The following is a 10,000-nucleotide window of genomic DNA, read 5'->3' as shown; positions in this document are numbered from 1 at the left end:
TGCCGTTGGAGGAGGAGGGCAAAGACAGGAAGGTTAGAGACGCCCACACCGGACACACACACACCTTTCACCTCCAATCACCTTAGAGACGACCTTTCACCTCCAATCACCTAACCGCCCTTTCACCTTCAATAACTTTAGAGACGACCTTTCACCTCCAATCACCTAACCGCCCTTTCACCTCCAATAACCTTAGAGACAACCTTTCACCTCCAAACACCTTAGAGACGACCTTTCACCCATAGATATATATAAAGACTAGGACTCTGTTCCATTTTCCCTACCTACCGTACCTACCGTACCTATACTTATACGCAGTACACAGTACACACTCACTAGGTACGCAGATTCTCAGCAGGTGAGTGCTGCTCCAAATCTAATACTCCGTGGTGCACTTACCGGAAATTACGATCGCGACAAGCCCCGCGTTCGTCTTTTTCGAGCTGAGCGGCTCTGCCTGGGTCCGCCTCTTCCGCTACGTTGACAAGATGGCGGCCGTTGAGAATGGACAGTGTACCTTGCTTCCACACTCAGCGTTTTGACCGTTATGAGTACAGATACGGGTCCTTTGGGTATACTTCTTTTCGACGCGGAAATGGGAAATCGGAAAACGGAACACCCTACATACTCACACTAAGGATGGTAGGTACGGTAGGTAGGGAAAACGGAACAGAGGGTAGATGTCTCGTCCGGTTTGCCGGCCAACGGAGTCAAACGTTTGCACATGGCGGCCATCTTGCTCCAAGAAGATCGCTCACCCATAACATTGTGTTGGTTGCGGTACTTGTACTTTTTAAATAACCATAACTTGCTCAATTTTAAACCAATTTTTAAACGGTTTGGTTTGTTATAAACATCAGATATGTAGTTATGACACTGCATACTTACAGTGCATGAAATGTCCTGTACTGTTATTCCTTAGTTTCTTATACTTATGTTTCTTTGTACCGACTTCTGTGCTTAATTCAGCTCGAACCTCTTAACTTAGAAACTTCATTCAAACTTTGTCGCGTAGGTCTTGTAAACGACACTTATGTTTTTTATTCTTCATTTTTCTAAACTTTATACTCTTTAAAATATTAAAGAAAAACTAATACAATTTTCCCATTGACTTACATTGGGCCATTATGACATCATAATAGGGTAATAAAACTGGCCTGCACCTGTGCTTCACTGACACCTGCGCCAAGGTTCCAAGGCTCCTCTTCTCTCTGTCCCTCTCCATTCAACTGTATAATTAGGAACATTAAGAGACACCTTCCATATAAGTTTTAACTTGTGTTCCGGGTCTGTTGTTGGTCACAGTGAAAACCGGGGGCAGCGTCAGCCGAGGACAGGCTACCAAAAAACGGGGACTGTCCCCGGAAACCGGGCTGGTCAGGGAAATATTATACCTATTTTATATCATTATTCTATTTTTTAGGACATTACATAAGTTCATAAGTACGCAGTGTCATAACTTAATCTCTGACTTTTATAACAAACCAACCCGTTTAAATATTGGTTGAAAATTGAGCAATTAATAGTTATTTAAAAAGTACATTTACCACTACCAACACAATGCTACGGGTAAGCGATCTTCCTGGAGCAAGATGGCCACCATGTGCCGACTCCGCCGTGAGACATCTAGTCTTTATATACAGCCGCGGAAAAAATTAAGAGACCACTTCAAAATTATCAGTTTCTCTGGTTTTACTATTTATTGGTATGTGTTAAAGTAAAATGTACATTTTAGTTTTATTCTATAACCTACTGGCAACATTCCTACCAAATTTCAAATAAAAATATTGTCATTTAGATCATTTATTTGCAGAAAAATGACAATTGGTCAAAATAGCAAAAATGATGCAGTGTCTTCAGATCTCGAATAATGCAAAGAAAACAAGCTCATATTAATTTTTAAACTACACAATACTAATGCCTACACTTAGGAAGAGTTCAGAAATCAATATTTGGTGGAATAACCTTGATTTAAAATCACAACTTTCATGTGTCTTGACATGCTCTCCACCAGTCTTTCACATTGCCGTTGGGTGACTTTATGCTACTCCTGGCGCAAGAATTCAAGCAGCTCGGCTTCTTTTCATGGCTTGTGACCATCCATCTTCCTCTTGATCACATTTCAGAGGTTATTTATGGGATTCAGGTCTCGAAATTGGGCTGGCCATGACAGGGTCCTGATCTGGTGGTACTCCATCCACACCTTTACTGGCCTGGCTGTGTGGCATGGAGCATTGCCCTGCTGGAAAAAACACTTCTCAGAGTTGGGGAACATTGTCAGAGCAAAAGGAAGCAAGTTTTTCTTCCGGGACAACGTTGTACTTTGCCTGGCTGAGGTTTGTAAAAGACCATAAGGATTGAAAAAGCGGACTGGAGGTTCTTCTTAGTTCGTCTTCTCTGATGAGTCCGATTTCACAGTAGGTGCAAGACTCTCTGGCTTGTAGGCCTCTCCAGGTCTCCGTCTAACCATCAGACGACCATGTGTTGAGCAAAGCTGAAAATTGGACTCATCAGAGAAGACGAACTAGAAGACCCTCCAGTCCGCTTTTTTCAATCCTTATGGTCTTTTACAAACCTCAGCCAGGCAAAGTACAACGTTGTCCCAGAAGAAAAACTTGCTTCCTTTAGCTCTGACAATGTTCCCCAACTCTGAGAAATGTTTTTTCCAGCAGGGCAATGCTCCATGCCACACAGCCAGGCCAGTAAAGGTGTGGATGGAGTACCACCAGATCAGGGCCCTGTCATGGCCAGCCCAATTTCGAGACCTGAATCCCATAAATAACCTCTGAAATGTGATCAAGAGGAAGATGGATGGTCACAAGCCATGAAAAGAAGCCGAGCTGCTTGAATTCTTGCGCCAGGAGTAGCATAAAGTCACCCAACGGCAATGTGAAAGACTGGTGGAGAGCATGTCAAGACACATGAAAGTTGTGATTTTAAATCAAGGTTATTCCACCAAATATTGATTTCTGAACTCTTCCTAAGTGTAAGCATTAGTATTGTGTAGTTTAAAAATGAATATGAGCTTGTTTTCTTTGCATTATTCGAGATCTGAAGACACTGCATCTTTTTTGCTATTTTGACCAATTGTCATTTTTCTGCAAATAAATGATCTAAATGACAATATTTTTATTTGAAATTTGGTAGGAATGTTGCCAGTAGGTTATAGAATAAAACAAAAATGTTCATTTTACTTTAACACATACCAATAAATAGTAAAACCAGAGAAACTGATAATTTTGAAGTGGTCTCTTAATTTTTTCCGCGGCTGTATATCTATGCTTTCACCTAGAATCACCTAACCGCCCTTTAAACACTCTTAGAACCTCATTGCTTAGAACCTCACTGTCTTAGCTAACTGCCTTTTAAACATTCTTAGAACCTCACTGTCTTAGCTAACTGCCTTTTAAACATTCTTAGAACCTCACTGTCTTAGAACCTCACTGTCTTAGCTAACTGCCTTTTAAATACTCACAGAACCTCGCTGTCTTTCTTAACCTTCTGTCCTGTCACTTATGAAAGATTACCATCTTGAAAGAAAGTTGGGAGATGTCCTTTCACATACTTAACTAGATGTCTTTAAACACCTACGGAAAGGTTCAGGACTTTGACTGTGTGAATTAGATGCGATATTGACTAAAGCAGGTGTGTGTGCGTGTATATTTGTTCTCAATAACACGTGGAAAGAGTTACACATTTCCTTCTTTTATTTAAAAAAAAAAAAAAGCAACTTTACAAAACGTCATTATATGGCATATGTACAGACCTTGAAACATACTTTATTTTTCATCCAATCCGTGAATGTTGTTTGGACTGAGAGCCAAAATGGCCAACCATCACACAGACACAGTAGTCCGGTGTGTGTATGTGTGTTGGAGAGAGTCTTGATCCACCCCTCCAACAGAGCCAACAGGTTAGCAGTAGCACCTGAGAAGGAGGCCCGGGGGAAACTGACTCATGTAGGACTATGGTGTGTGTGTGTGTGTGTGTGTGTGTGTGTGTCCTGGGGAATCTGCTGCCCAGGACCAGATTGAGCCCTGATGAGCAGAAACACACACTCTTCAGATTCACTCGATCCCCTCCTGCTTCTCACGAATGGCCACCTGAAAGAGAGAACACACACACACACACACACACACACACATACACACACACACGTTTAGGCTCAGGGAGGGAGTTAGGGAGAGCGAGTGTGTGTGACTGTGTGTGACTGTGTGTGACTGAGAGAGTGAGAGAGTGAGAGAGTGTGTGAGTGTGTGAGTGTGTGAGTGTGTGAGTGTGTGAGTGTCAGTATTGCCAACATTGTTGTGTGCCAATCTGTACTCAATGGTTCCAAAAGTGAAAGTGAAATCTGTACTGCGTTAATGGGTGCCACGAGCAAAAATTATATGTACTTGTAAAAGAAACAATATTGTGGCATTCAGCCTACAAACGTAGACTTATTTGTAGTCTGTAAGATCACCTTTTGAGAGGGTCTCTCTTTTTTAATCAAATTAATTTGGCTGTGTCATAGTGTATTTTGGCAACCTTTTCATATTGTGGTGGAACCGTGGAAGTATCTCATATTTTATAAGTTCCTGTATACAAAATGCAACGCTTATAAAATATAATAATGGCTGAACAGGTGACTCAGCCCCTGGACTGGGTCTCAAACCCCATTGATAACAGACTCTTATTCCCTTGGACTTGGGTGCTGGCTGTTTTGTGTTTGATGGAAGACATGTGTGTCTTAGCATCATAGAGTCCAATATGGGCAATGCTAAATGTGGACCGACATATATAGTGCAAAAGGCATGACTGGTAGACACAGGACTTCAACTAATACAAGTGTATTCCTTGGTATAACTCTGGGAGAAAGTCTGTTTCCTAGGAAATGTCTTTTTCTTTGTTCAGCCATCATTCTAGATTGTAAAGTTTGCATGTTATATTCAAAAACGTAGAAGAAATGAGAAATTGTTCATCCACAACAGAAGGATTGAGACAAATGAAAAGACTCAGTAAGTCAAAATGAGCGAAGTAAGAAAGGAGCTCAATTAGACGGGATACCGTCACGTGGAAAGTAGCCTACTGTTAGACAACCCCTAGAAGAGCAGTGACAGCAGCGATGCTCTTGTCAGTTTGTTGCCACGGGGATGACAGCAAAGGCGGTCTGTTCCAACTTCAGTCTTTTGGCTTACTGAGTCTTTTCATTTAGCGCACTCTTTTGACAGAAACGTACCTTGATTCTGCGTTAACCATTCGTATTTGTGTTAGAAAAATATATTGCTCGAGTCAAAAAAGTTTTAGTTTAATATTCTTTCATTGGGGTTCCATATTAAGCAGTAGCTGATAAAAAAAGAACATCACAGAAACTTACCCAAATCTGTTGGTGGCGGCCATTTGTAAACTAAGAGCAGATGCGGCAAGGTAACTTTATCCATCAACGTCAATAGTAAATAGTCTTCAAATAGTGAAAATACAAAAACAGATTCCCAATCGCATGTGCGCACTTATATATTACAATGAACCAAGCTTCCCTATTGGTTTCCGTGTCGCTGCAGCTATAAAATATCGACCAATCAGCACAAGCGTATCACGTCGGTCAATGTAAACAAGAATGGCGCCCTCCGCGTTGGTAAGCAGGAGGCCAAAGCATGAAACATTTTGGCTTATTTCTCAAATATTCTATTCATTAAATAATATTGCAAGTTGACCCCAAATTCGTATGAATGAGTCATTATATTCGTATCCACCACATTTTCGTATTAGTACGGATCAATTCGTACGAGTTGGCATCACTGGAGTGTGTGTGTGTGTGTGTGTGTGTGTGTGTGTGTGTGTGTGTGTGTGTGTGTGTGTGTGTGTGTGTGTGTGTGTGTGTGTGTGTGTGTGTGTGTACCTTAAACCTCTCCTCCAGCAGTGAGAGCTCACTGATTAGGTCAGTAATGGCGTTAGTGAATGCCTCCTGGGGGCTGTAGTCTGGTGTGTGTGTGTGTGTGTGTGTGTGCGTGTGTGTGTGTGTGTGTGTCTGGGTGTGTGTGTGTGTGTGTGTGTGTGTACCTTAAACCTCTCCTCCAGCAGTGAGAGCTCGCTGATGAGGTCAGTGATGGCGTTTTAGAAGGCCTCCTGGGGGCTGTAGTCTGGTGTGTGTGTGTGTGTGTGTGTGTGTGTGTGTGTGTGTGTGTGTGTGTGTGTGTGTGTGTGTGTACCTTAAACCTCTCCTCCAGCAGTGAGAGCTCGCTGATGAGGTCAGTGATGGCGTTGGTGAAGGCCTCTTGAGGACTGTAGTCTGGTGTGTGTGTGTGTGTGTGTGTGTGTGTGTGTACCTTAAACCTCTCCTCCAGCAGTGAGAGCTCGCTGATGAGGTCAGTGATGGCGTTGGTGAAGGCCTCTTGAGGACTGTAGTCTGGTGTGTGTGTGTGTGTGTGTGTGTGTGTGTGTACCTTAAACCTCTCCTCCAGCAGTGAGAGCTCGCTGATGAGGTCAGTGATGGCGTTGGTGAAGGCCTCCTGGGGGCTGTAGTCTGGTGTGTGTGTGTGTGTGTGTGTGTGTACCTTAAACCTCTCCTCCAGCAGTGAGAGCTCGCTGATGAGGTCAGTGATGGCGTTGGTGAAGGCCTCCTGGGGACTGTAGTCTGGTGTGTGTGTGTGTGTGTGTGTGTGTGTGTGTGTGTGTGTGTGTGTGTGTGTGTGTGTGTGTGTGTGTGAGAGGGTAAATGTGTGTGTGTGTGTGTGTGTGTGTACCTTAAACCTCTCCTCCAGCAGTGAGAGCTCGCTGATGAGGTCAGTGATGGCGTTGGTGAAGGCCTCCTGGGGGCTGTAGTCTGGTGTGTGTGTGTGTGTGTGTGTGTGTACCTTAAACCTCTCCTCCAGCAGTGAGAGCTCGCTGATGAGGTCAGTGATGGCGTTGGTGAAGGCCTCCTGGGGACTGTAGTCTGGTGTGTGTGTGTGTGTGTGTGTGTGTGTGTGTGTGTGTGTGTGTGTGTGTGTGTGTGTGTGTGTGTGTGTGTGTGTGTGTACCTTAAACCTCTCCTCCAGCAGTGAGAGCTCGCTGATGAGGTCAGTGATGGCGTTGGTGAAGGCCTCCTGGGGACTGTAGTCTGGTGTGTGTGTGTGTGTGTGTGTGTGTGTGTGTACCTTAAACCTCTCCTCCAGCAGTGAGAGCTCGCTGATGAGGTCAGTGATGGCGTTGGTGAAGGCCTCCTGGGGACTGTAGTCTGGTGTGTGTGTGTGTGTGTGTGTGTGTGTGTGTGTGTGTACCTTAAACCTCTCCTCCAGCAGTGAGAGCTCGCTGATGAGGTCAGTGATGGCGTTGGTGAAGGCCTCCTGGGGACTGTAGTCTGGTGTGTGTGTGTGTGTGTGTGTGTGTGTGTGTGTGTGTACCTTAAACCTCTCCTCCAGCAGTGAGAGCTCGCTGATGAGGTCAGTGATGGCGTTGGTGAAGGCCTCCTGGGGACTGTAGTCTGGTGTGTGTGTGTGTGTGTGTGTGTGTGTGTGTGTGTGTACCTTAAACCTCTCCTCCAGCAGTGAGAGCTCGCTGATGAGGTCAGTGATGGCGTTGGTGAAGGCCTCCTGGGGACTGTAGTCTGGTGTGTGTGTGTGTGTGTGTGTGTGTGTGTGTGTGTGTACCTTAAACCTCTCCTCCAGCAGTGAGAGCTCGCTGATGAGGTCAGTGATGGCGTTGGTGAAGGCCTCCTGGGGACTGTAGTCTGGTGTGTGTGTGTGTGTGTGTGTGTGTGTGTGTGTGTGTACCTTAAACCTCTCCTCCAGCAGTGAGAGCTCGCTGATGAGGTCAGTGATGGCGTTGGTGAAGGCCTCCTGGGGACTGTAGTCTGGTGTGTGTGTGTGTGTGTGTGTGTGTGTGTGTGTGTGTACCTTAAACCTCTCCTCCAGCAGTGAGAGCTCGCTGATGAGGTCAGTGATGGCGTTGGTGAAGGCCTCCTGGGGACTGTAGTCTGGTGTGTGTGTGTGTGTGTGTGTGTGTGTGTGTGTGTGTACCTTAAACCTCTCCTCCAGCAGTGAGAGCTCGCTGATGAGGTCAGTGATGGCGTTGGTGAAGGCCTCCTGGGGACTGTAGTCTGGTGTGTGTGTGTGTGTGTGTGTGTGTGTGTGTGTGTGTACCTTAAACCTCTCCTCCAGCAGTGAGAGCTCGCTGATGAGGTCAGTGATGGCGTTGGTGAAGGCCTCCTGGGGACTGTAGTCTGGTGTGGTCTGCACTCGGATGACGATCTTGTGCTCCAGAGGATGCGGAACCTTGTAACCCGCAAACAGAACCTGGGGGTCCTTCAGCAGCTGCCTGCGCTCAGAACAGAGAACCAGTCCGTCACACACACACACACACACACACACACACACTTCTACCACCGAAACATCTTTCGTCCATCTCTGGGACCTCTCAGTTCTCTTATATTTGTAGACGACAGAAATACTTCACAGCTTCTGCGTCACAAAACGCACAGTAAGCGATATATGAAAGACGCACTACATTAAGGTGACCAGACGTCCCCGGTTTCCGGGGACAGTCCCCGTTTTTGGTGGCCTGTCCCCGGCTGGAGCTGTCCCCGGAAATGTCCCCGGTTTTCACAGATAGACCCGGGATAGAAATTAAAAATTAAAAAAGAAAACAATGACCAAAACGTTTAGTTGCGTAGCCTACATACCACAGACTCAAGCAAGCCAGCCAGCAGCCAGGGCAGCAAGCTCTCGCTCGGAGCTCAAAGATCTAGAATGACCGTCTTTTTAGTATTTTGATTGGTGGAATATGCAGCGCGGTAGAATCTTTGCCATTGGCTTTTTTTTATTATTTAGAAAGAGATTGCGTTCACTCATTCATTCAGCCAGCTAGCTCTGACAATACGAGTACAACAAGATAGGATAGCATTGGGATAGGTTAGTGTCATTGTTTATCATCTATGTCATATATTATTTAACTCATGATCTACATATTTAACCCATGATCTACAATAATCATATTATTTAACCTATGATCTACAATTTGCAACAATGTGTGTGTTAAGCAGCAGCTATCTGTTGGTCAGATGTCAGTCACATCTGTAGACTTGCTAACTAACTTTGTTAACTTTTTAACATTAGCAGTGATACTAGCTACAGTACTATGATGATACAGTTTCACTAATCTGGGTTACTAGAGGTAGTTGGCAACTTGACATTAAATGAAACCACTTGAAAGCTGAGGAGTGCGGACTTACATTAATCACAAACCGTATGAGGTATGCTATCTCTGTCTGGGTGGCTCCGGGAACGTTGGTTTAAAAGCCGCGCAACCACTCTTCCCTGCCATCAATTTTGTTGTAGGCTTTAGATACAGCCTGGTTGAACACGAACGTTTTCGTTTTATATTGTATCAACATACGTTTTCAAATAGCCCTGGGCCAGGCTGTCAGATGTCTATTTTATCACTATAACATTATACTCAAAATCGGAAGAATATATTTTTCTTTGTCAAGTTTAGTCAAACTGCTGATGTTATGGCAGTGGGTTGCGTTCAAGATGAGGAAGCAAAAACAGTCTCATCAGTTCAATTTTAAGCAGGAGGTTAAAACATTTGCTAAAATATGAGTCATGTGCTTAGGCTACATAGATTTTCATGTAGCCTAGAATAAGGGTAGGACTACATTACCTAAAAACTAAAACAAAAAACGTATGTTCTTGTGGTGGTCTCTTAAAAGACACTAATGAAATGTGTTTTTCCCCACATTAACTTCACATATTCTGCATTAACAAAGATGTCAACTGGAAGTGTGCCACAGAACTTGTTATTATTTAGATTATTCAGATCTCCCCCCTTCACCTTGACATTGCTTGGATTTTTTTTACTGAAATTGTATTTTGAATCTTTTTGTTTGTTTGTTTCTTAAATCACTTTTGGTATAGTAATACCTAAAAAAACAATTCCAAAGATCATGGTGTGTATGGGCCTAATCTGTATTTTCATTGTTCCAGCTGATTACACAGAATATAGGAATACACTGCATTTAGTTTCCTCAATGGCCTTAACATGT

At 44.1% G+C, this 10,000-nt stretch overlaps 2 protein-coding genes across 2 annotated transcripts in view; one reads left to right on the top strand and one right to left on the bottom strand.

Moving 5' to 3' along the window:
• Positions 1-10,000, top strand: part of LOC308375703 (E3 ubiquitin-protein ligase TRIM21-like) — a 24,411-nt gene that overhangs the window by 4,920 nt on the left and 9,491 nt on the right. The window contains exon 5 of the mRNA XM_080851887.1: positions 1-32. This exon is cut by the window's left edge and continues 242 nt beyond it. Within this exon, the coding sequence (XP_080708013.1) occupies positions 1-32 (32 nt within the window). The remainder of the gene's footprint in view (positions 33-10,000) is intronic.
• The window catches only part of polr2j (RNA polymerase II subunit J), a 7,937-nt gene continuing 1,621 nt past the window's right edge, over positions 3,685-10,000 (bottom strand). The window contains exons 3-4 of the mRNA XM_080852692.1: positions 8,100-8,274; positions 3,685-4,103 (exon numbers count right to left, since the gene is read on the bottom strand). Of these exons, the coding sequence (XP_080708818.1) occupies positions 4,068-4,103; positions 8,100-8,274 (211 nt within the window). The 3' untranslated portion in view covers positions 3,685-4,067. The remainder of the gene's footprint in view (positions 4,104-8,099; positions 8,275-10,000) is intronic.

Source organism: Sprattus sprattus (genome assembly GCF_963457725.1).
Source record: "Sprattus sprattus genome assembly, chromosome: 15".
NCBI classification, from domain to species: Eukaryota; Metazoa; Chordata; class Actinopteri; order Clupeiformes; family Clupeidae; genus Sprattus; species Sprattus sprattus.
Note: the sequence above shows the minus strand (reverse complement) of the source record. Positions and strands in the feature narration are given on the sequence as shown.